Source organism: Physella acuta, unplaced genomic scaffold, assembly GCF_028476545.2.
Source record: "Physella acuta isolate Inbredline_101_S28 unplaced genomic scaffold, ASM2847654v3 ptg001440l, whole genome shotgun sequence".
Taxonomy (NCBI): Eukaryota; Metazoa; Mollusca; class Gastropoda; family Physidae; genus Physella; species Physella acuta.
This window is the reverse complement of record NW_026732955.1, coordinates 168,046-193,366: the sequence shown is the minus strand read 5'-3', so window position 1 is coordinate 193,366 and position 25,321 is coordinate 168,046. Positions and strand designations below refer to the sequence as shown.

The following is a 25,321-nucleotide window of genomic DNA, read 5'->3' as shown; positions in this document are numbered from 1 at the left end:
CACTTTTGCATTATAAAAAAGCAATGTTAGAAAACGAATTTTAGACGTTATTACGCGTTTTAGAAAACAGTTTTAATAAATTGCAATAGCAATTGATTAAAATACTCTATTTTGAGATAGTTCAGGCAAAATTTTGGAAAAATATCGATGTTTTAAGAAAAATTCAACTGCAATTTTGAGGGGGGTCGTAAGCTGAAGTTTGACGTCATTTTAGGGTGGGGGTGGGTCTGGCTTTTTGTGACAATGTGTGACGGAGGGGGGGGGGGTAAAATTCGTCCAAAAAAGCGTGACGTCATTTATTGATGACCCCCTAACTTGAGTACTGTTACAGCTACGTTGATGAAATTTCATAAATAAGTATTATATAAAATGTGTAGTTCTTTATCAACTTTTTAGCGGAAGTAGAACTTATTCTACCTTCGGTTTTCAAGAAATCTATAATTTGAGCACTGTCGCTAACAGACAAAACGATCTTATTTTTTGTTTTATGTCATATTTTGAGTAATTTCCGGTGAAGTTAAAAAGTATTAATGTACGCGAAAACTCAAAATGTCATGTGATTTGTGTGCACGATTACAATACTAAATATAATTTATTGTTTGATAAAGTAATACTAAATATGTTTGTCTCATAAAATAATAATAAATAGGCCTACACCGTATATTTGATGAAGTAAAACTAAATACATTTTATTTGATATAGTAATACGAAATGCATTTTATTTGATAAAGAAACACTAAATACATTTTATTGTTTGATAAATAGGCTAGTTTATATATTTTACTATATTATATGTACATTATATGTACATTATGCTGTATGAATCATACATTATGTTGTGTGAAACTTAAATACATGTTGCCGAATTAGTCATACTCTATAGCCAATAAGCTGACATATAAACCTTTAGTTTGTATGAAGTACATAGGTATGTATGCATATATATATATATATATATATATATATATATATATATATATATATATATATATATATATATATATATATATATATATATATATATATATATATATATATATATATATATATATATATATATATATATATATATAGTTTGTGGTGAGAAATAAAGTGAATATTGAATTGTATAAAAACATATGTAACCTCCATTGGGTTGATGTAGATCATACATGATGTGAATTGTAAGTCAAGCAGACACTGACATGCTCAGCTCTTTACATGTCCCATGTTTTCTTAGCCCATATTAGGAGAGTCTAGCCACATATTACAGGTAGGACAGGCTACCCAGAGCTTCTTACCTGCACACGTCTGGTCTGGGTGGAGAGAGACGTTCTGACCACATCTGACTGGCGTCTGCTCTGTTACCTCTGGTCAACTCAAGGAAGCTGGGAACAACATGACCAGGTAAACATATTGGTGTCTTGGCCACTGTTGTCTGTATGTTCTAATGTAAACATATTTGTGTAGGGTCTTGACCACAGTTGTTTGTATGTGCTAATGTAAACATATTTGTATAATGTCTTGACCACAGTTGTCTGTATGTGCTAATGTAAACATATTTGTGTAGGGTCTTGACCACAGTTGTCTGTATGTGCTAATGTAAACATATTTGTGTAGGGTCTTGACCACAGTTGTCTGTATGTGCTAATGTAAACATATTTGTGTAGGGTCTTGACCACAGTTGTCTGTATGTGCTAATGTAAACATATTTGTGTAGGGTCTTGACCACAGTTGTCTGTATGTGCTAATGTAAACATATTTGTGTAGGGTCTTGACCACAGTTGTCTGTATGTGCTAATGTAAACATATTTGTGAAGGGTCTTGACCACAGTTGTCTGTATGTGCTAATGTAAACATATTTGTGTAGGGTCTTGACCACAGTTGTCTGTATGTGCTAATGTAAACATATGTGTGTAGGGTCTTGACCACAGTTGTCTGTATGTGCTAATGTAAACATATTTGTGTAGGGTCTTGACCACAGTTGTCTGTATGTGCTAATGTAAACATATTTGTGTATGGTCTTGACCACATTAATGTGTACATGTGTATTACCGTTTCAACAGCATTGACTTATCTGCTTGTAGTTCGACAATACATGTTCGTGTGTAGTTCGACAATACGGACATATTTGTGTGTAGTTCAACAATACGGACATATTCGTGTGTAGTTGGACAATACGGACATATTCGTGTGTAGTTCGACAATACGGACATATCTGTTTGTAGTTCGACAATACGGACATATTCGTGTGTAGTTCGACAATACGGACATATCTGTTTGTAGTTCGACAATACGGACATATTCGTGTGTAGTTCGACAATACGGACATATTCGTGTGTAGTTCAACAATACGGACATATTCGTGTGTAGTTCGACAATACGGACATATTCGTGTGTAGTTCAACAATACGGACATATTCGTGTGTAGTTCGACAATACGGACATATTCGTGTGTAGTTCAACAATACGGACATATTCGTGTGTAGTTCAACAATACGGATATGTTCGTGTGTAGTTCGACAATACGGACATGTTCATGTGTAGTTCGACAATATGGACATATCTGTGTGTAGTTCGACAATACGGACATATCTGTGTGTAGTTGGACAATATGGACATATCTGTGTGTAGTTCGACAATACGGACATGTTCGTGTGTAGTTGGACAATACGGACATATCTGTGTGTAGTTCAACCATACGGACATATCTGTATGTAGTTCGACAATACGGACATATCAGAGTGTAGTTCCACAACACAGTCAACACTCCCTGTGTAGTTGACAACACGGACATATCTGTGTGTAGTTTGTGACATTGTTACAGGTGAGGAACGCGTGCTCTGATTAGAACAAGTGCGCATGTTCCTTGTTTTCACAAGATACCACTCCCTGTCTGACCACTGGCTCTATCAACGTGATCTTAACAACTCTCTCAAAACAGTGAGAAATTATAACTCCAGATTTTTTTATTGATTGCGACCAAATAGAATTACCCCGATAATGTTTTTAAACATTTTCCCCACGTTTTCTTTAACTTGCTTTCGCGTCTGTTTGTTTGTTTGTTTGGTTCTCCAATCAAATCTTGCGATCGAAATTTCGGGCACTTCCCAGTTAGCTAGCGCGCTGAAATTTTCAGGGAAGCTTTGTTTCCGATGACAATAAAATATCCAATGGTTATTATTACTAAATTGATCCATGGAAACATTTTATTGATCATTTTAGACCCCTATATATTTGTACAAAAAACGTGGGGAAAAAGGGACATAACCCAGTAATTGTAATTTGATGAAAACAAGGTTCGGTACTCTCCCTCTTTTGGCTTACTGAGTAGTGGTCACACGGTGTTTGTGTACAAAAAACCGGAACGTAACAACTGGTGGCCAGTATGGGGGAGACGATATGGTCGAGTGGTTGGGCACACGATTGCTAACCCACTCGACACGGGTTCAAATCTATGTGTTCTAGTCAGTAACGTATTCACGCCGTGATTTTCTTACAGTTTCTAATACTGTTGACTCTCTACAAGCTCCCTAATAAAACTCAATAATATTATCTAATCAATAGTAATATAACTTTTACATCTTATATTAACAATGACCGATAAAAAACTTTTACTTCGGCGCCCCACGTTTTTCATCGCTTATAGCAGAGTGATCGCTTGCATTATTGTGATGTATAGCATTTATTTTCTACTTTTAGTTCAATCAGAAAACGTGGGTTTTTTTAAACTTTCTTAATGATTATTATTTTCCTTCCTGTGTGAGCGTTAGTTTCAGGTCACGTTCAGTGTTTCGTGTTAGATTTTACAACAGACCAAACAGAATCGTCAGACAATCGACTCGCATTTATAGTACATATTTTATTAAATTATCAAATAAATAATTAATCGAATTAATTAAGATGTGATTGACAAACATTGTATACTGTGCCTCCCCTACAATAAACCCATCAAGTCTTTAAACCTTCCTTACCCCTGCCACTACATAAATATGTTCTATTATATGTATATAATATAAGCTATCACTATAACCATAACACTTAATGTATTCTACATTTCTGTGAAACTTTTTTGTCCCCCCCCCCCCCCCCCCACACACACACTAGTCCGCGATTCCCGTCACCTTAATCCGGTTAACCCCTAGCACTCTTTAACGCCTTTCCTATTAATCCGCGCGTGCCCGAGCAACTAATCCGTAGATAAGACTGATGAGTGTGAGGTCAACATTATCATTTGAAAAGGTCCAGTTCAATACATTTTCTTGAAGAACTGTCTGATTATCAGGAACCAACTAGAAAACTCTTTGATCAGATCATCCTTTGCTGTTTCAACTCCCGACCAGCATTCTCAGCAGACGATACCTGGTGTGTTGGTGTTCAATCAGAAAATGTTTTTTTTTTTATCCAAATCTTCACGTGAACAGTTTACCCAGCAACATTAATCAAACACTTTATACGCGCAGTTGATAAATTGGTGGCCAAAATCTCGTCCAAACATCACTCCAACCCCCCCCCCCCCCCCCCCCCATCCTAGCTGTTCACCGAAGATCTAATACACCCAGCTTAATAAAAACCAACGCAAACATAAAGCTAGAGACACGTTTATTAAATCTGATTGAATTACTGTTCTCCGTGTTGGGCCCCGCCCACTTTTCTGATCTGGATATAAATAGATTTTTTTTAATGTATAAAACGTCATTTTATTTTCATATTTACCATAAGTGTCAAAATGGCGGACTATTGTCAGGTATGGGCGTGACTTTGAAAAATGTAAAAATATGAAGCTAGAAAATTATGTCATTTTTTGTTTACATTTTCAAATGTAGTGTGTACAATGCTTTAAAATAGTTCTCTTTTCAAAATCTAAATATTAGCTTTGCGAGGGTAAACAGTATAATAAAACTAACAGTTAAGGCCGTGTATAAAAAGCCTACTAAATAACTAACACAACAAAATCAGCCAACTATCAACACAAGACCAGTTTTGGGTCAGTCGACAATCTCTTCAATTATTTTTTACATTACATGTGAAGGCCTTATCATGCGTCAGGAATGTTTTACATCAAATATTTTCTCTCGCACCTGGAGTAGCCAATGGTGTCCGCGACCCTGTAGCTAGTAGCGAGTGCATCCGCCCCTGAAAGCGGGCGTCCAAGAAGAGTCAATATCCCACACCCTGTCAACAGCCGTGTCTACAAGGAACTTTGGAAATTTGTCAAACGTATTTTAAACATCTTTGTATTGAATGGCTTCCGACGAGATATAAGTGGGACTGTAGGTAGATCTTGGTTAACTGAAGGCAAACATTTGTCAGTGGGGACTCTGGCTAGTTCTTGGCAGACTATAGGCACAACTTTTTTTCTAACTAGGGAACTACAGAAACAATAATATAGAAAGCTTTTTTTTATAGTAAGACGGTAATAACAGTAATTAAAGAACTAAGTAAGTAATTATTTATTTCACGGTTTTCAATTGCTTTTTTCATTAATAACTAAGTACTGTCTTAATGCATATATATATATATATATATATATATATATATATATATATATATATATATATATATATATGTCTGTTTGTGTGTGTGTTCCTTGAATGGCAATATTGAAGGAAATTTGTTTTAGAATACCATTTTAAGAATTAAAATAATTTGTCATAGTTCAGAATATGAGAATATTTTGTTGTATTTTGAATCGAAATTTTAGTATCAAGAAAAGGTACATTGCAATCATAGCTGTATTCATTTTAAAGATAAATTTTGTTTGGCTATAAACTCAGAAACGTGAACATCCTTAAAAATTGTATATTTTTATTTATTTTTAAAAGCATGAACTTCAATGAACGCGTCAAAACCCTAATGAAATAAGTGAAGATTTGACTTTAAGGATTGTGTGTTCAGACCGAGATCTATGACATCTGTAGATATTTGATGAGTGAGCTGGGTCAGATATAAGGCGCACTAACTCACATTTAATAGTCTAACACTGTTTGCGTTGGGCTTTTTTAAATTACAAATAGTATCGATGGATCTAAACCTTTCGATGCATTAAACTTTGGGTGAATATATGCATAGGGGGGGGGAGCGGCTGATTGTAACCATAGATTTGTCAATGTCGTGTCAAAATAAGAAAACATTTCAAAAGTGATATGTCGGTTCTGGTTTGCGTGTGTTTTATTTTAAATTTAATTCCAGACCTTTTGTTTGTTTGGGTTATCGCATGGAAAAGCTGGCAAAAATTATTTTGATACAATTTCCAACTACCTTAATTATCATCAATATAAAAATGCCCTACATTGATTATGTGTTAAACGTCATTAATATTTTTTATAAACATTTTAAACGTGAATCTTTTGATTACGAACAAGCTGGAGGCGTCCGTCAGCCAGTCTAACAGGATATTATTTCCGGCCTAAAGAAACAGTTTATATCAAAGCTGGGGCGCTCCGTTTGATGACGTCATCGTGTTGATTTAATGAGGCTGGCTCTTGAATATTTGAGTGCTGTAAAGAAAATAGGAATGAGGGCAATGAATAGGTGTAAATCCGTGGGGCTTCTGCGCCGTGACCCCCTCAATGTACACAGGCTGAGAGGTGTATCACGTCTGATGAAAGCTTGTGGGTAGACATCAAACAGACAGACACCCGTTTAAACAATGCCATTCAACGGCTCTTCTTCCTCGTGTTAGGATGTATATAAGGAGCTGGGATGTATATAAGGAGCTGGGATGTATATAAAGAGCTGGGATGTATATAAAGAGCTGGGATGTATATAAGGAGCTGGTAAACTGGTGTTTTAATGTGCAAACTGGTAACCGCCGCATATTCAACGCTTAACATATTAGCTATTTAGAAAATATGTAAGTCTACTTTAGCTGATATCCTTCAGCTAGCAGAATCACTTCATAACCCAGCTAACTTGTCTGACCACAACACTAACCCAGCTAACTTGTCTGACCACAACACTAACCCAGCTAACTTGTCTGACCACAACACTAACCCAGCTAACTTGTCTGACCACAACACTAACCCAGCTAACTTGTCTGACCACAACACTAACCCAGCTAACTTGTCTGACCACAGGCCAAGAGTCAGGATGTGTGTAAGACAGTACGGCTGCCTGCTCATTGCTCTCTCGTGCACTCTGTCCCTCGTGCACACACAGACCTACACTGATGGTGAGTCTCACACGGGTGTGAGGGGGTTAATTGTTGCATCGTGAGGAGTTAAATGGTTGCATCATAAGGGGTTAAAATGTTGCATCATGAGGGATTAAATTATTACATCGTGGGGATGGGGGTAATTTGTTACATTGTGAGGGGGTTTAATTGTTGCATCAGTTTAATGGCATCAGTCAACAGATATCACATGACATCAGCCAACCAATGTCACATGACATCAGCCAACACATATCACATGATATTAGCCAACCAATGTCACATGACATCAGTCAACCAATGTCACATGACATCAGCCAACCAATGTCACATGACATCAGCCAACACATATCACATGATATCAGTCAACCAATGTCACATGACATCAGCCAACCAATGTCACATGACATCAGCCAACCAATGTCACATGACATCAGCCAACCAATGTCACATGACATCAGCCAACACATATCACATGATATCAGCCAACCAATGTCACATGACATCAGCTACCAATGTCACATGACATCAGCCAACACATGTCACATGTCATCAGCCAACCAATGTCACATGAAATCAGCCAACACATGTCACATGACATCAGCTAACACATGTCACATGACATCAGCCAACACATGTCACGTGACATCAGCCAACACATGTCACGTGTTATATTTTCATATTTCCGACAGGCGATGCCTGCAGACGACAGTGTCAGGGAGCATACGACTTCTACAAGCGCTTCATGATGTCCACAACTTTTTTAGCTTCATACCTGCCCATATGTTACAGCAAGTGTCCAGGTTAGTAGCTCACTTTTGGCCCAGGGTAGGTTTGTATTTTCTACCTGTCTATTTGGTACAGCAAATATTCATGCAAAGTTGAATGGCAATAGAGATAACAAAAGATATGAGATTACGGAGAGTAGATCCTTCAGGATTTTCAAAATTAGTTTTTGTTATATCTAAAAAAAACTATTATGATTACATTAAATGACCGTCCAACATATAGCAACAAAAACTAACTTAAAATACCTTCTATTTATTACAAGCTTTTATTTAACTCACTTCCTCTGTCTGTCGACAGTCTGTCGTCAGTCTAGATAGAAACGTAGGAGTGAAAATTCGGACAGTTCTACTTGACCGATACGATTCACAGATGGCACGTGGGTCAAGACATGAAGACAATGCAATATGAAACTAAATTTGACTTAATTGTATGCCTAATTAATTTTTTATGAATTAATTAAAATTTGGACCGAATTAGTAGGCATGTCTAGCCAACCACACCACACGCGTCATCACCTTCAATAGCTGCGCCATCACGTAATGGCTGCGTTCAAAAACCATTGCGCGCCTACTGAACGTGATGTTCAGTAGGCGCGCAATGGTTTTTAGTCATGTAACTCTATTGTAAATAAAACATGTAAAGTACTGAAAAAAAAATTCATAAAAAACGTTTTAATAACAAGCTTTTATGTAATGATGCACTAAAAAGTAGAAAATAAATTATAGACTACTATTTAAATAACTATAAAGAAAAGCGTGGGTGTCTTCCTTAACATTAGTAAAGGTATCCAATAGATACTAAAGTGACCCACGCTTTTCTTTATAGTTATTTAAATAGTAGTCTATAATTTATTTTCTACTTTTTAGTGCATCATTACATAAAAGCTTGTTATTAAAACGTTTTTTATGAATTTTTTGTGTTCTTTATTTCATGATTATAATTGTTAATATGACTGTAATATTTGTAAACCACTGCTATTTGGACCACTCACAGCAAGGTAGTAAAGAGCTAGTATGTTGCATTTTGTATTGGTAAATAAACATTGAATTCTTTCAGCATCAGAATCAACTCTACCGCCATCAACAACCACTAGCACGACAACAACCACAACATCGACGACCACAACGACCACGCCAACAACAACAACAACAACAACCACACCGACAACAACAACTACAACAGGTTCAGTTACAAACTGTAAGTTGAGTGTAAGCTTTGTTCATTAGGTTTGTGTGCATCTTGTCATAACGTGAAGATATAAACAAGTTTTAAAACACAATTTTTGTTCCAGATAATGTTCACTAGTTCAGTTACAACAAAGCTCAGTAGTTCAGTTACAACAAAGTTCACTAGTTCAGTTACAAAAAAAGTTCAGTAGTTCACTTACAACAAAGTTCAGTAGTTTACTTACAACAAAGTTCAGTAGTTTACTTACAACAAAGTTCAGTAGTTCAGTTACAACAAAGTTCAGTAGTTCACTTACAACAAAGTTCACTTGTTCAGTTACAACAACGTTCACTTGTTTAGTTACAACAAAGTTCAGTAGTTCAGTTACAACAAAGTTCAGTAGTTCAGTTACAACAAAGTTCACTTGTTAAGTTACAAAGTTCAGTAGTTCAGTTACAACAAAGTTCAGTAGTTCACTTACAACAAAGTTCAGTAGTTTACTTACAACAAAGTTCAGTAATTCAGTTACAACAAAGTTCAGTAGTTCACTTACAACAAAGTTCAATTGTTCAGTTACAACAAAGTTCAGTAGTTCAGTTACAACAAAGTTCACTTGTTCAGTTACAACAAAGTTCAGTAGTTCAGTTACAACAAAGTTCAATTGTTCAGTTACAACAAAGTTCAGTAGTTCACTTACAACAAAGTTCAATTGTTCAGTTACAACAAAGTTCGGTAGTTCAGTTACAACAAAGTTCAATTGTTCAGTTACAACAAAGTTCAGTAGTTCAGTTACAACAAAGTTCACTTGTTCAGTTACAACAAAGTTCAGTAGTTCAGTTACAACAAAGTTCAATTGTTCAGTTACAACAAAGTTCATTAGTTCACTTACAACAAAGTTCACTTGATCACTTACAACAAAGTTGATGTTCTCCCAACTCCGTCTTTCTCTCAGCCTGTGGCTTACAGACCTACAACCGGTACAAAATTGTGGGCGGGACCACGGCAGCTGAGTGTGAGTTCCCCTGGGTCGTGGCCGTTACCATCGACTCCAACTTCTGTGGGGGGACCATCCTCGACAGCCGACATGTGCTTACCGCTGCTCACTGTGTGAAAGACAGGTGAGATTAATCATTTGATAATCACACTGCTCACTGTGTGAAAGACCGGTGAGGCTCTTCATAATGTCAGTACAATTTCAACCACCAGATATAAAAAACCATAATTATTTACATTCTACGAAATAAGTGTTAGTGATGTGGTTGTGTTGGTCAGGGGAGTTAGTGATGTGGTTGTGTTGGTCAGGGAAGTTAGTGATGTGGTTGTGTTGGTCAGGGAAGTTAGTGATGTGGTTGTGTTGGTCAGGGGAGTTAGTGATGTGGTTGTGTTGGTCAGGGAAGTTAGTGATGTGGTTGTGTTGGTCAGGGGAGTTAGTGATGTGGTTGTGTTGGTCAGGGAAGTTAGTGATGTGGTTGTGTTGGTCAGGGAAGTTAGTGATGTGGTTGTGTTGGTCAGGGGAGGATTAGGTTGAACACATCCAACGATTTACTTTGTTAACATGAAGACGACAGAATAAACACTGAATAAACACTGAATACGACGGTTAAAAATAATGGCATTACATGATACAGTGAGCAGAAACACCTGGGCTGTTACGTCATTGCAGGTACACACGTGCGGTGGTCCAGCCCAGCCAGGTGACGGTCAGGTACGGCTCGTCTAACCTGAACAAACTGACCCGTGTCCAGGTGAGCAGCATTACAGTGGACCCCAGGCACATCCCGAACATCAACGGTGAGTAGAGTTGAGCTCATGACTGGAGCAAACATTAGAGCTAACAGCTGGTATGGCTGGAGCAAACATTAGAGCTAACAGCTGGTATGGCTGGAGCAAACATTAGAGCTAACAGCTGGTATGGCTGGAGCAAACATTAGAGCTAACAGCTGGTATGGCTGGAGCAAACATTAGAGCTAACAGCTGGTATGACTGTAGCAAACATTAGAGCTAACAGCTGGTATGGCTGGAGCAAACATTAGAGCTAACAGCTGGTATGGCTGGAGCAAACATTAGAGCTAACAGCTGGTATGGCTGGAGCAAACATTAGAGCTAACAGCTGGTATGGCTGGAGAAAACATTAGAGCTAACAGCTGGTATGGCTGGAGAAAACATTAGAGCTAACAGCTGGTATGGCTGGAGCAAACATTAGAGCTAACAGCTGGTATGGCTGGAGCAAACATTAGAGCTAACAGCTGGTATGGCTGGAGCAAACATTAGAGCTAACAGCTGGTATGGCTGGAGCAAACATTAGAGCTAACAGCTGGTATGGCTGTAGCAAACAGAGCTAACAGCTGGTATGGCTGTAGCAAACATTAGAGCTAACAGCTGGTATGACTGGAGCAAACATTAGAGCTAACATCTGGTATGGCTGGAGCAAACATTAGAGCTAACATCTGGTATGGCTGGAGCAAACATTAGAGCTAACAGCTGGTATGGCTGGTGCAAACATTAGAGCTAACAGCTGGTATGGCTGGAGCAAACATTAGAGCTAACAGCTGGTATTCACGCATCTCCTGTGGCACGGTTGTGTCTAGTCTAGATTGTTTACACTTGATGATTGTTGTGTCTGGTCTAGATTGTTTACACTTGATGATTGTTGTGTCTGGTCTAGATTGTTTACACTTGATGATTGTTGTGTCTGGTCTAGATTGTTTACACTTTATGATTGTTGTGTCTAGTCTAGATTGTTTACACTTGATGCTTGTTGTGTGATCTGGTCTAGATTGTTTACACTTTATGATTGTTGTGTCTAGTCTAGATTGTTTACACTTGATGCTTGTTGTGTGATCTGGTCTAGATTGTTTACACTTGATGATTGTTGTGTCTGGTCTAGATTGTTTACACTTTATGATTGTTGTGTCTGGTCTAGATTGTTTACACTTGATGATTGTTGTGTCTGGTCTAGATTGTTTACACTTGATGCTTGTTGTGTGATCTGGTCTAGATTGTTTACACTTGATGATTGTTGTGTCTGGTCTAGATTGTTTACACTTGATGATTGTTGTGTCTGGTCTAGATTGTTTACACTTGATGATTGTTGTGTCTGGTCTAGATTGTTTACACTTTATGATTGTTGTGTCTAGTCTAGATTGTTTACACTTGATGATTGTTGTGTCTAGTCTAGATTGTTTACACTTGATGATTGTTGTGTGATCTGGTCTAGATTGTTTACACTTTATGATTGTTGTGTCTGGTCTAGATTGTTTACACTTGATGATTGTTGTGTCTGGTCTAGATTGTTTACACTTGATGATTGTTGTGTGATCTGGTCTAGATTGTTTACACTTGATGATTGTTGTGTAATCTGGTCTAGATTGTTTACACTTGATGATTGTTGTGTCTAGTCTAGATTGTTTACACTTGATGATTGTTGTGTCTGGTCTAGATTGTTTACACTTGATGATTGTTGTGTGGTCTAGTCTAGATTGTTTACACTTGATGATTGTTGTGTAATCTGGTCTAGATTGTTTACACTTGATGATTGTTGTGTCTGGTCTAGATTGTTTACACTTGATGCTTGTTGTGTCTAGTCTAGATTGTTTACACTTGATGATTGTTGTGTCTAGTCTAGATTGTTTACACTTGATGATTGTTGTGTCTAGTCTAGATTGTTTACACTTGATGATTGTTGTGTCTGGTCTAGCTTGTTGACACTTGATGATTGTTGTGTCTAGTCTAGATTGTTTACACTTGATGCTTGTTGTGTCTGGTCTAGATTATTTACACTTGATGCTTGTTGTGTCTGGTCTAGATTGTTTACACTTGATGATTGTTGTGTGGCCTGGTCTAGATTGTTTACACTTGATGCTTGTTGTGTGATCTGGTCTAGATTGTTTACACTTGATGATTGTTGTGTCTGGTCTAGATTGTTTACACTTGATGATTGTTGTGTCTGGTCTAGATTGTTTACACTTGATGATTGTTGTGTGGCCTGGTCTAGATTGTTTACACTTGATGCTTGTTGTGTGATCTGGTCTAGATTGTTTACACTTGATGATTGTTGTGTCTGGTCTAGATTGTTTACACTTGATGATTGTTGTGTCTGGTCTAGATTGTTTACACTTTATGATTGTTGTGTCTAGTCTAGATTGTTTACACTTGATGATTGTTGTGTCTAGTCTAGATTGTTTACACTTGATGATTGTTGTGTGATCTGGTCTAGATTGTTTACACTTGATGATTGTTGTGTGGCCTGGTCTAGATTGTTTACACTTGATGATTGTTGTGTCTGGTCTAGATTGTTTACACTTGATGATTGTTGTGTCTAGTCTAGATTGTTTACACTTGATGCTTGTTGTGTGATCTGGTCTAGATTGTTTACACTTGATGATTGTTGTGTCTGGTCTAGATTGTTTACACTTGATGGTTGTTGTGTCTAGTCTAGATTGTTTACACTTGATGCTTGTTGTGTGATCTGGTCTAGATTGTTTACACTTGATGATTGTTGAGTGGCCTGGTCTAGATTGTTTACACTTGATGATTGTTGTGTCTAGTCTAGATTGTTTACACTTGATGATTGTTGTGTCTGGTCTAGATTGTTTACACTTGATGCTTGTTGTGTCTGGTCTAGATTGTTTACACTTGATGATTGTTGTGTCTAGTCTAGATTGTTTACACTTGATGATTGTTGTGTCTGGTCTAGATTGTTTACACTTGATGATTGTTGAGTGGCCTGGTCTAGATTGTTTACACTTGATGATTGTTGTGTCTAGTCTAGATTGTTTACACTTGATGATTGTTGTGTCTGGTCTAGATTGTTTACACTTGATGCTTGTTGTGTGATCTGGTCTAGATTGTTTACACTTTATGATTGTTGTGTCTAGTCTAGATTGTTTACACTTGATGATTGTTGTGTCTGGTCTAGATTGTTTACACTTGATGATTGTTGTGTCTGGTCTAGATTGTTTACACTTGATGATTGTTGTGTGGCCTGGTCTAGATTGTTTACACTTGATGATTATTGTGTGGCCTGGTCTAGATTGTTTACACTTGATGATTGTTGTGTCTGGTCTAGATTGTTTACACTTGAAGATTGTTGTGTCTGGTCTAGATTGTTTACACTTGATGCTTGTTGTGTGATCTGGTCTAGATTGTTTACACTTGATGATTGTTGTGTCTGGTCTAGATTGTTTACACTTGATGATTGTTGTGTCTGGTCTAGATTGTTTACACTTGATGCTTGTTGTGTGATCTGGTCTAGATTGTTTACACTTGATGATTGTTGTGTCTGGTCTAGATTGTTTACACTTGATGATTGTTGTGTCTAGTCTAGATTGTTTACACTTGATGCTTGTTGTGTGGCCTGGTCTAGATTGTTTACACTTGATGATTGTTGTGTGGCCTGGTCTAGATTGTTTAGACTTGATGATTGTTGTGTGGCCTGGTCTAGATTGTTTACACTTGATGATTGTTGTGTGGCCTGGTCTAGATTGTTTACACTTTATGATTGTTGAGTGGCCTGGTCTAGATTGTTTACACTTGATGATTGTTGTGTGGCCTGGTCTAGATTGTTTACACTTGATGATTGTTGTGTTTGGTCTAGATTGTTTACACTTGATGATTGTTGTGTGGCCTGGTCTAGATTGTTTACACTTGATGCTTGTTGTGTCTAGTCTAGATTGTTTACACTTGATGATTGTTGTGTGGTCTAGTCTAGATTGTTTACACTTGATGATTGTTGTGTAATCTGGTCTAGATTGTTTACACTTGATGATTGTTGTGTCTAGTCTAGATTGTTTACACTTGATGATTGTTGTGTCTGGTCTAGATTGTTTACACTTGATGATTGTTGTGTGGTCTAGTCTAGATTGTTTACACTTGATGATTGTTGTGTAATCTGGTCTAGATTGTTTACACTTGATGATTGTTGTGTCTGGTCTAGATTGTTTACACTTGATGCTTGTTGTGTCTAGTCTAGATTGTTTACACTTGATGATTGTTGTGTCTAGTCTAGATTGTTTACACTTGATGATTGTTGTGTCTAGTCTAGATTGTTTACACTTGATGATTGTTGTGTCTGGTCTAGCTTGTTGACACTTGATGATTGTTGTGTCTAGTCTAGATTGTTTACACTTGATGCTTGTTGTGTCTGGTCTAGATTATTTACACTTGATGCTTGTTGTGTCTGGTCTAGATTGTTTACACTTGATGATTGTTGTGTGGCCTGGTCTAGATTGTTTACACTTGATGATTGTTGTGTGGCCTGGTCTAGATTGTTTACACTTGATGATTGTTGTGTCTGGTCTAGATTATTTACACTTGATGCTTGTTGTGTCTGGTCTAGATTGTTTACACTTGATGATTGTTGTGTCTAGTCTAGATTGTTGACACTTGATGATTTTTGTGTCTAGTCTAGATTGTTTACACTTGATGATTGTTGTGTGGCCTGGTCTAGATTGTTTACACTTGATGCCTGTTGTGTTTGGTCTAGATTGTTTACACTTGATGATTGTTGTGTGGCCTGGTCTAGATTGTTTACACTTGATGATTGTTGTGTTTGGTCTAGATTGTTTACACTTGATGATTGTTGTGTCTAGATTACGACGTAGCTGTGTTGACGCTTGCTGAGAGTCTGGTGTTCAGTGAATGTGTCTCGCCAATATGTCTACCAGATGTTTACAGTGACGCCGCTAAAACTGACTACTGTATCACCGCTGGTTGGGGTATCCTGGGTTGTAAGTATTACATCAGTTGACCTCTGTGTAAGTATTACATCAGTTGACCTGTGTGTAAGTATTACATCAGTTGACCTGTGTGTAAGTATTACATCAGTTGACCTGTGTGTAAGTATTACATCAGTTGACCTATGTGTAAGTATTACATCAGTTGACCTGTGTGTAAGTATCACATCAGTTGATCTCTGTGTAAGTATTACATCAGTTGATCTCTGTGTAAGTATTACATCAGTTGACCTGTGTGTAAGTATTACATCAGTTGACCTGTGTGTAAGTATTACATCCGTTGATCTCTGTGTAAGTATTACATCAGTTGATCTCTGTGTAAGTATTACATCAGTTGATCTCTGTGTAAGTATTACATCAGTTGATCTCTGTGTAAGTATTACATCAGTTGATCTCTGTGTAAGTATTACATCAGTTGATCTCTGTGTAAGTATTACATCAGTTGATCTCTGTGTAAGTATTACATCAGTTGATCTCTGTGTAAGTATTACATCCGTTGATCTCTGTGTAAGTATTACATCCGTTGATCTCTGTGTAAGTATTACATTCGTTGATCTCTGTGTAAGTATTACATTGACCTCTGTGTAATTATTACATCACAGTTGATCTCTGTGTAAGTATTACATCAGTTGATCTCTGTGTAAGTATTACATCAGTTGATCTCTGTGTAAGTATTACATCACAGTTTACCTCTGTGTTGCTGGGGTTTCCCGGGTAAGTATTACATTACATATGACGGCAAATCCAACACAATACAGTATTTACCAAGCACTCCGGAATTGCCTTTTACCCCTTTGTATTTAATTTTGTTTTAACAGTGCAGATCTAGGCCGATAAGATCACCTTCCACCTCCAATGCCCCTTTCCCTTAGCTGCCCAACTTTGCTTGCAGAATTGATTGTAACTGTCTTCTCTTTTCCAGTTACTTCCCCGTCCTTGAGCTACGACCTACAAAAGGTCACTCTGCCCATAGTTGACCAGGCTAAATGCATATCTTCCTATGGCACTCTATATGTTAATGATCTCAAACTTTGTGCCGGCGATTATTACAATGGAGGAATCGATTCTTGTCAAGTGAGTCACTATGTGATGTCAGTATATATAAGCCAGTGGTTCTTAACCTGGGTTCGATCGAACCCCAGGGTTTTAGCGAGTCATTCTTGTGGGAGGTCAAGACATACACCTGACTCATGTGATTTTCGATTGGATTTTGTCAGTGTGGACCATAGAACTAGCGGCCGATGACAGTTTAAATACGACAGCGTGACGGCACGACATGGTAACAAAGTGAGCCTGAGCGAGATAACACGTATTAGTATCGTGATAGTTCTGTATCATGGAACCCATTAACGTCACGACACACATACGTCACACGCATCGTGTCAACGCCACCTATACAGGCGCGTGTTGATCGTGTGTTTGATGTGATTTTATGTTGAGCAATTCTAGTCTAGCACCGGCATAACTAAGAATAAACTTCCATAAGCTACATGGAGATAGAAAAGAACACAACACCCGCTGAATTCAATGTGAAGCTGCACATTTCTGAACTGGTGTCTGAAAGGCAACAGCAGAAATCAAACTGATTTGCAGTAAATGTTCTATATGTTCTATATGTTTTTGTGATAGTCATTTTTATTGGTTTTGTTCTTTAAACATGTTGATACACGCGGTTCATTTTGTTTTTTTGCACCGGTAAAATATATACCTATGTCTTAGACGTCCATGCCCCTGTACTATAATGCCCTATGCCCGATATCCCATCCCTGTGCCTACCATGCCCATAACGACCTCACCTATGTTGCAGGGCGACTCTGGAGGTCCGCTGATGTGTCTGTCAGGCGGAAGGTTTTACGTCTATGGCATCGTGTCGTTTGGCTCTGGCTGTGCCCGCCCACAGTTTCCCGGCATCTACACCCGGGTCACTCACCCTTACATCCGGGACTTTATCGTGACGTCGCTCCTCAACTAATGACGTCACCACCACCATGGCGGTCTGATCTGTTCAAGTATTACCCAGGATGTTGTCCCTAAAGCTAATCTACTTCCTTTATAAGATGGAGATTTATCAAGTAGTTTGACACTTTTAAAACCAAAGATTTTTAAAAATGGAAGAGTTTTATCTGAATCTCCAAGAAAGAAATAAGGCTGTCATTTTTAATCAAAAAATTATTCTTGAATGAAAATCCAAAATATCCCAAACAAAAAATAAAAAAAATTTCAACCGATTTAAGAAGTGTTTTTTTAGTCCTGTGTGTTAAGTTTGTTAAAACTTTGTTGAAGTAGCAGCTTGGTGTCTTACGTATAACCAGATTAGAACATCAAACATCATAGCAACCTGTCTAGACATTATAGCAACCTGTCTAGACATCACAACAACCTCTCTAGACATCACAACAACCTGTCTAGACATCTGACATCTCCACTAAACTCTACACATCCTTGTTACATCCCAAAACGAATGCTGACGTCTACATGACTTGCTGCAAGTACAAAGAACAAGGATGAAACTGGCAGGAAATCCTTGGGTTACCTTTAACAAATACCTGCCAACTTCAGGGTTTTATCAAGGGAACTAGCTACTGACTTGTTTCTATTGGACCAGTCCATCGTGTTGTCACACCTGTTAGATGGGTGGGTCTCCCCTTCCCAGTTATGTGTGTAGTTGTTTGTAAATGTGTGGAATCATATGGACTTGTGATTGTATGTATTGGACTTGTGATTGTATGTATTGGACTTGTGATTGTATGTATTGGACTTGTGATTGTATGTATTGGACTTGTGATTGTATGTATTGGACTTGTGATTGTATGTATTGGACTTGTGATTGTATGAATTGGACTTGTGATTGTATGTATTGGACTTGTGATTGTATGTATTGGACTTGTGATTGTATGTATTGGACTTGTGATTGTATGTTAAGTCCAATGCTTGTAGCTGCCACAGTAACACGTCCAAAAAATTTAACTGCGCCCCCGCAACTTCCCCCCCCCCCTCCCCGAAAGTTCAAGTGCCCCAATCCCCTTCCGGATAAAGATGTCTGGAAAAAAAAACTATACACGTCATGATTGTGAAGTCACACGTCATTATTGTAGAGACCACACGTCATGATTGTAGAACCACACGTCATGATTGTAGAACCAGCCTGATCACGATTGTACAGCCTACACCTCATGATTGTAACCACGTCATGCTTATCAACTATAAATTTTAAATCCACTAATTGTGTTGCTATGGAACTAGATATGGAGATAATGTGATGACAAACACAACCAATAGGCTATAACAATCTCTTACGTCATCAAATTAATTAAGTGACGATCAGAGCATTATTGAGTGCAACTAATGGACTAGTGGTGATCAATAGCACAATGAAGGCCACCATTCCACATCCAAACAGTGGCTAATGTTGGCTGTCTCTTATTGAACGAATGGTGAAGGCAGGACATGATTTTAAACCCAAACACTCGCTAATGCAGTCTCTCATCAAGTCAAGCATAGCTCATGCTACACTGCTACAGTCTGGGACAGTCCTGAGAGGACGGAAGTGTTGCAGGCACACGGTCAAGTTCGCGCGTGTTCAACTTCAGGTTTGTTTTCTATAGTCGCTATTGACACAACTTGTTTGCATTACATACACGTCTATTTCTTTCTTTTTATTTTTGGGGTTTTCTTTAAACTCTTATTTATGTGGTGTCTTCTCAATAGACTGTAATCATTAATATTTGTATAAAACTAAAAGCAGAATGGTCATACTGGTGGAGTTACTAATGTTAAATTAACAAAAATGAATTTGTCAAAATAAACTGGTTTGATAAAGCTAAAGGTATTAAAAAATAATCCAGGTTATACTATCCTACTATTATCTGATGAAGAGGTTCCACTGTGTTTACCTCCTGTGTCACTACTGTGTCATTCAATTTGACATTATTACAATTCATACATAGAACACATTTCTATGTAGGTAATATATACAGAAAATATTTACTTTAACCAATGTCCGCCCCCTTCTGGAAATTGTAAGTGCATCTAGCTAGTTTCAACCCACTCCCCTCCAAAAAATCTACACCTTATCCCCCCCCCCCTCCCCCCCCCCCCCCCCCCCAGGGAAAAAAAGTGTCTCTGACATGGCGCTTTGAAACCCATTAAGTCTATTCAGTTGATGCTTTTTAGTCGTGGGATTTTCTTAATACAATACAAATGTTTTTAAAGAAATATATTTTATAGTATCAAGTTTTTGTGTGCATTAAAAATTAAAAGTATAATGATTTGCTTTAAATATATTTATCCGTAGCTATTTATTTAGTTACATACTAATATATAATGTCCGCAACATTTACTGAGGCTAGTAGATTAGTATCTTCAGCGATATAACGAGAACTTAAACATACGGGCTTTTGTTGAAAATAATATGTTTGATATATTATATGTATAAACTAAATTTTATTTAAAGAAGAAAAATAAAAATAAATGCATATTCCAATGTAGAAGCACATTTTTAATTACCCAACACGAAAAGTGTTTGTCACATGTCACACGTTTAACCAATGAAAGTACGCAACACTAATGGCGTCATCTTCTAATTTTAGAATATAAAGAAATGAACTATTTCATTCAAATTTGATTTAGATATATCGATCTTATTAAGACGTACGCTATGAAATGTAGTCAATTTTCTCGGCCAAAAGTAATACAATTTTTAAAAAAACAACATAAATACCATTGAACAGCCGGGTTTTTAACGGAATCATTTAAGTCTCTTAATCAGTGTGCGCATTTAATATGGTGTTGTTTGACTAATAATGTATACTTGCCGTCCCGACCAGGCCCTGCACTGGTCTCTGTAAAAACCTATCTGTAAAGGACCATGACATGTGTGTTTAGTAATCAGTATATACCCGGCATTGTCGGCATTGTATATAGAAAAGCCTGGGTTGCTCTTGAAATTTTAAAAAGATAACATTTGAGAGTTTTGTTGGCGCTGTATCTGGGTCAGGACTTTACCACACCCACTGGACATTGCCCACCCACCCCCTCACCCACACCCATCCCACCGCCGACCAGAAACTGGATATTAGCCGCGATCAATTTAGAGACAGATACGGATATGGATAAGTAAAGAATGGGTTTAGGATCAGGATTAGTGGTATCAATAAGGGTAGTAAAGTAATATAGATTTGGATCTGATATGGAGATGGATTTAGATAGGTATGATATAATGTATAATAAGCGGTGGACGGAAAATTACCCAGGGGTAATGGACAAGGGATAATTGATTGTGGGGGGGGGGGGGGGGGTATAGTCCAAGAATCCAGTGCAACATAGTTCACATTCACATTTGTGTGTAGACCAAATGAATGTGGTGTTTAACATTCACATTTGTGTGTAGACCAAATGAATGTGGTGTTTAACATTCAAATTTGTGTGTAGACCAAATGAATGTGGTGTTTCACATTTGTGTGTAGACCAAATGAATGTGGTGTTTCACATTCACATTTTGCAAGAAGATAAAAAGAATGCAATGTGTTCTTTGTCTCGGCTTGTTGCATGAAGCTCTTGCTCCATGTATCTCAGTAGAGCCCATACATGGAGTCTGGTCCGGTGATCCTGCTGGTAGCAGCCGTGCTGATAGCCACGTGTGTCTTCATCCTAAGTCCCATCACATGCCTGGCCATTTTAAAAACTCCAAGTCTGAGACACAACCACTCCAACCTCTTCCTGCTCAACCTGGGGTTGGTCGACATGCTGCTCATGGTGCTGGTCATAGCCTTCAACGTGTTTGCACTGTTGGACGTGAGAGATAATCAGGTCAGTCTAAATTCCAGAAGAGGACGAAACAATCCTCAGATTAATCCTTTAATAAACACAAACAATGGGTTGCAGTTTCGATAAATATGATGGAATAGGAAGTAGGATACGCATAAAAATGCTTAATATACTTTTACTAATGAATAGTATTGTCATTAATTTTATATTCGATTTTTTAAACAAATGAAACAAATAAAATAGAAAGCTGTTTTGAAGGCAAATCGTCAAAATAGGACAAAATCTATGCCTTAATTGATTTAGATAAATTGTGTTATGTGATATTAGTATGAGACAAAATATAGTGTAAGTGATTCAGAAAATATGTACTACGTGCGGGAAAAAAATGTATTTAAACAAAGTGTGGTGTGAGGAAACATTATGTGGTACTCACGATGTGACACAATTATTGTATCCGCAGACTGCTTGCGTCATTTCCATTGTGGCATTTGGTACCATGGTGATGGCGTCTCTACTGTCCAGCTTCGCCATCGCCGTGGACAGATTTCTGTTTATTCACAAAGCTATCACTTACAACATCATTGTCACGCAAGGGAGAGTACTCAAGACAGTTGCAGTAATATGGATCGTCTCCCTTGTAAACGGATTAATTCCTCTCTTAGGAGATCTGACTAAGGTACGTTCTTAAAGTGTTGTATACATTTTAAGATGAATACGAAAATGAGAAGGATAAAATCAATAGATTTAGAGAGCGAAATGCTACCATGTGAAACCATATAGAGTATAAGTTTTGTTAAATTTTATTTTACCCTTGGATCCATCAGTTGTGTGGAGATAGGGGGCATGATACATGGGCAACATCTGGCTCTTCTCAACTTAGGGATCAGGCTGTGTGCTTGGATTTCCAATGGTCTATCAGGATTCGGAGCCCTATTGTGTTTCTTTACATTAAAAAAATTTTTGATTTTAAAGTTTCAAAACAGATAAACATCTTCTTGTTATATTAATTAACATATTAACCACATCAACTAGCTGACATATATCTGTTTGCCTTCACAGACGGATGCCTGTATACACCCAGCAACTAAAGCCCTGTGCTTGCAGGGTATTTTAATTGTCTCCCTGTTTCTAACGACAGGAGTTATCTCCGTTTGTCTGTACGGAAAATTATTTTTTATAATTAGACAACACAATCACGTGCTGGAGACTCACGCGCGGGCCCACTGTCGCACGCACGACTGCAAGAAACAAGCCTGCCGGATCAAATCTCGTCTGGGAGAGTGTCATTTCCAGCAGGTGTCGTTGCCGTCGTCGCTAAGTTACACGCGGAGTGAAACGTTTGATACAGAAGATTCTAGAACAAGTCTGATGGCAAAGTGTGAAACGAGACCTGCACCCCTCACGACACTGAATGGAATAGACCAGAGCGTTAAATTTTCATTGAGTTTGGACTCTCCTGACCAGACAAAGGTCACGAAAGATGAGCGGGAAGACTGTACGTCTGCTGCTAAAGCTACCTTGTGGAGTTGGATCAAAGTCCAGTCCTGCGGCCTCTACAGACGACGATTAAAACGAGACAACGCCTCCATATCGAGAGAGTCAACATTTGTCAGTTTCCACGTCCCCTCGCCAGAGGACAGGGCAAATGTAGACCAGGATGACAACATAGACAGGGCCAATGTAGACCATCATGACAACATAGACAGGTCGACTCTAGACCAGGATGACAACATAGACAGGACGACTCTAGACCAGGGTGACAACATAGACAGGACGACTGTAAACCAGGATGACAACATAGACAGGACTACTCTAGACCAGGATGACAACATAGACAGGATGAATGTAGCTCCTGAGGCTGATATCCAGGCACATCCAGCCAAACTTAAGAAGCGCAAAACTAGAAAAGTCCGTTTTTTGAAATGTCAACATCTCCGTGACCTGCGGACCATCAAGACGTTGATGCTGATGTTCGTCATCTACTTCATCTGCTGGAGTCCCATCATGGCCTGCAAGTTTGCCTTCCATCTCTTGATGGTAGATGTAAGTCAGTCTTATTTGAAGTTCAGACCTTCGATTCATTCATTTTAATTATCAATAGAGAACAATAATAAGGGTTATCATATATTAAAGATATATATATATATATATATATATATATATATATATATATATATATATATATATATATATATATATATATATATATATATATATATATATATATATATATATGGTTTGTATATTTAGCAAGAAAGAATTGTATAATTCAAGCCGTCACTGTTGCAGTGAAAAAGTTTGTTTTTTTTTTAAAACAAAAACTTATCATTAGTCATGTGCTTCTAATCCATCACAGATAGACAAGAAATGGTTCTACACGGCATGGATTGTGGGAGCCTCCAACTCTCTCTGGAACTTTGCTGTGTACCCACTACGGAAGGCGGAGCTGCGCAGAGCTATACGGAAAATTATGTGCAACGTGTTCGCTCATTAGTGGACTGAAATATGTGTGAGACATCGACGACCTTAATGAATACTTCTGTTGTATTTACATAGTGGTTTGATTACAAAACTTACAATCAATAACATCAATAGCCTCACACAGACAATCAGCTTCACACGGACAATAACATCAGCTTCACACAGACAATATCATCAACTTCACACAGACAATCAACTTCACACAGACAATATCATCAACTTCACACAGACAATATCATCAGCTTCATGCAGACAATATCATCAGCTTCACACAGACAATAACATCAACTTCACACAGATAATATCATCAGCTTCATGGTGACAATTTAATCAACTTCACACAGAAAATCAGCTTCACAAAGACAATTGCATCAGCTTCATGCAGACAATACCATCAACTTCACACAAACAATAACATCAACTTCACACAGACAATCAACTTCACACAGACAATAACATCAGCTTCATGCAGATAATATCATCAGCTTCACACAGACACTATCATCAACTTCACACAGACACTATCATCAACTTCACACAGACAATAACATCAGCTTCATGCAGATAATATCATCAGCTTCACACAGACACTATCATCAACTTCACACAGACACTATCATCAACTTCACACAGACAATAACATCAGCTTCATGCAGACAATATCATCAGCTTCACACAGACAATATCATCAACTTCATACAGACAATATCATCAACTTCATACAGACAATATCATCAACTTCACACAGACACTATCATCAACTTCACACAGACAATAACATCAACTTCACACAGATAATATCATCAGCTTCATGGTGACAATTTAATCAACTTCACACAGACAATCAGCTTCACAAAGACAATTGCATCAGCTTCATGCAGACAATATCATCAACTTCACACAAACAATAACATCAACTTCACACAGACAATCAACTTCACACAGACAATAACATCAGCTTCATGCAGATAATATCATCAGCTTCACACAGACACTATCATCAACTTCACACAGACACTATCATCAACTTCACACAGACAATAACATCAGCTTCATGCAGATAATATCATCAGCTTCACACAGACACTATCATCAACTTCACACAGACACTATCATCAACTTCACACAGACAATAACATCAGCTTCATGCAGACAATATCATCAGCTTCACACAGACAATAACATCAACTTCACACAGACAATATCATCAACTTCACACAGACAATATCATCAACTTCACACAGACAATAAC

At 37.9% G+C, this 25,321-nt stretch overlaps 3 protein-coding genes across 4 annotated transcripts; all 3 read left to right on the top strand.

Moving 5' to 3' along the window:
* Nucleotides 1-1,243: 1,243 nt before the first annotated feature.
* Nucleotides 1,244-18,045, top strand: LOC131927785 (trypsin-1). Of its 2 annotated transcripts, none has more exons than XM_059283604.1 (9): nt 1,244-1,386; nt 7,059-7,153; nt 7,825-7,935; nt 8,978-9,118; nt 10,041-10,206; nt 10,752-10,879; nt 15,679-15,816; nt 16,745-16,896; nt 17,630-18,045. In XM_059283604.1, the coding sequence occupies exons 1-9, from the start codon at nt 1,379-1,381 to the stop codon at nt 17,792-17,794; spliced, it is 1,104 nt and encodes a 367-aa protein (XP_059139587.1). In that variant the 5' UTR covers nt 1,244-1,378; the 3' UTR covers nt 17,795-18,045. The 2 variants fall into 2 exon arrangements, with proteins under 2 accessions (XP_059139587.1, XP_059139588.1); XM_059283605.1 differs by lacking the exon at nt 1,244-1,386 and adding an exon at nt 5,226-5,420.
* Nucleotides 18,046-21,408: 3,363 nt separating this feature from the next.
* Nucleotides 21,409-23,414, top strand: LOC131927776 (cannabinoid receptor type 1B-like). Its single transcript, XM_059283579.1, has 4 exons — nt 21,409-21,630; nt 22,049-22,264; nt 22,648-23,344; nt 23,410-23,414. Exons 1-4 carry the CDS (start codon nt 21,409-21,411, stop codon nt 23,412-23,414), a joined length of 1,140 nt encoding a protein of 379 aa, XP_059139562.1.
* LOC131927764 (lysophosphatidic acid receptor 2-like) lies at nt 23,387-24,152 on the top strand. Its single transcript, XM_059283563.1, has 2 exons — nt 23,387-23,631; nt 23,945-24,152. The coding sequence occupies exons 1-2, from the start codon at nt 23,428-23,430 to the stop codon at nt 24,080-24,082; spliced, it is 342 nt and encodes a 113-aa protein (XP_059139546.1). The 5' UTR covers nt 23,387-23,427; the 3' UTR covers nt 24,083-24,152.
* The last annotated feature ends 1,169 nt before the right edge of the window (nt 24,153-25,321 follow it).

Bases quoted from the DNA above. Each gene is read 5' to 3' on its own strand.
- LOC131927785 (XM_059283604.1), top strand. The intron at 7,154-7,824 runs GTGAGTCTCACA...TATTTCCGACAG, and splicing joins CACACAGACCTACACTGATG to GCGATGCCTGCAGACGACAG. The intron at 15,817-16,744 runs GTAAGTATTACA...TCTCTTTTCCAG, and splicing joins TGGTTGGGGTATCCTGGGTT to TTACTTCCCCGTCCTTGAGC.
- LOC131927776 (XM_059283579.1), top strand. From the start codon at position 21,409: ATGGAGTCTGGTCCGGTGATCCTGCTGGTAGCAGCCGTGCTGATAGCC. The intron at 21,631-22,048 runs GTCAGTCTAAAT...TTGTATCCGCAG, and splicing joins TGGACGTGAGAGATAATCAG to ACTGCTTGCGTCATTTCCAT. The intron at 22,265-22,647 runs GTACGTTCTTAA...TTGCCTTCACAG, and splicing joins TCTTAGGAGATCTGACTAAG to ACGGATGCCTGTATACACCC.
- LOC131927764 (XM_059283563.1), top strand. From the start codon at position 23,428: ATGAATGTAGCTCCTGAGGCTGATATCCAGGCACATCCAGCCAAACTT. The intron at 23,632-23,944 runs GTAAGTCAGTCT...AATCCATCACAG, and splicing joins TCCATCTCTTGATGGTAGAT to ATAGACAAGAAATGGTTCTA.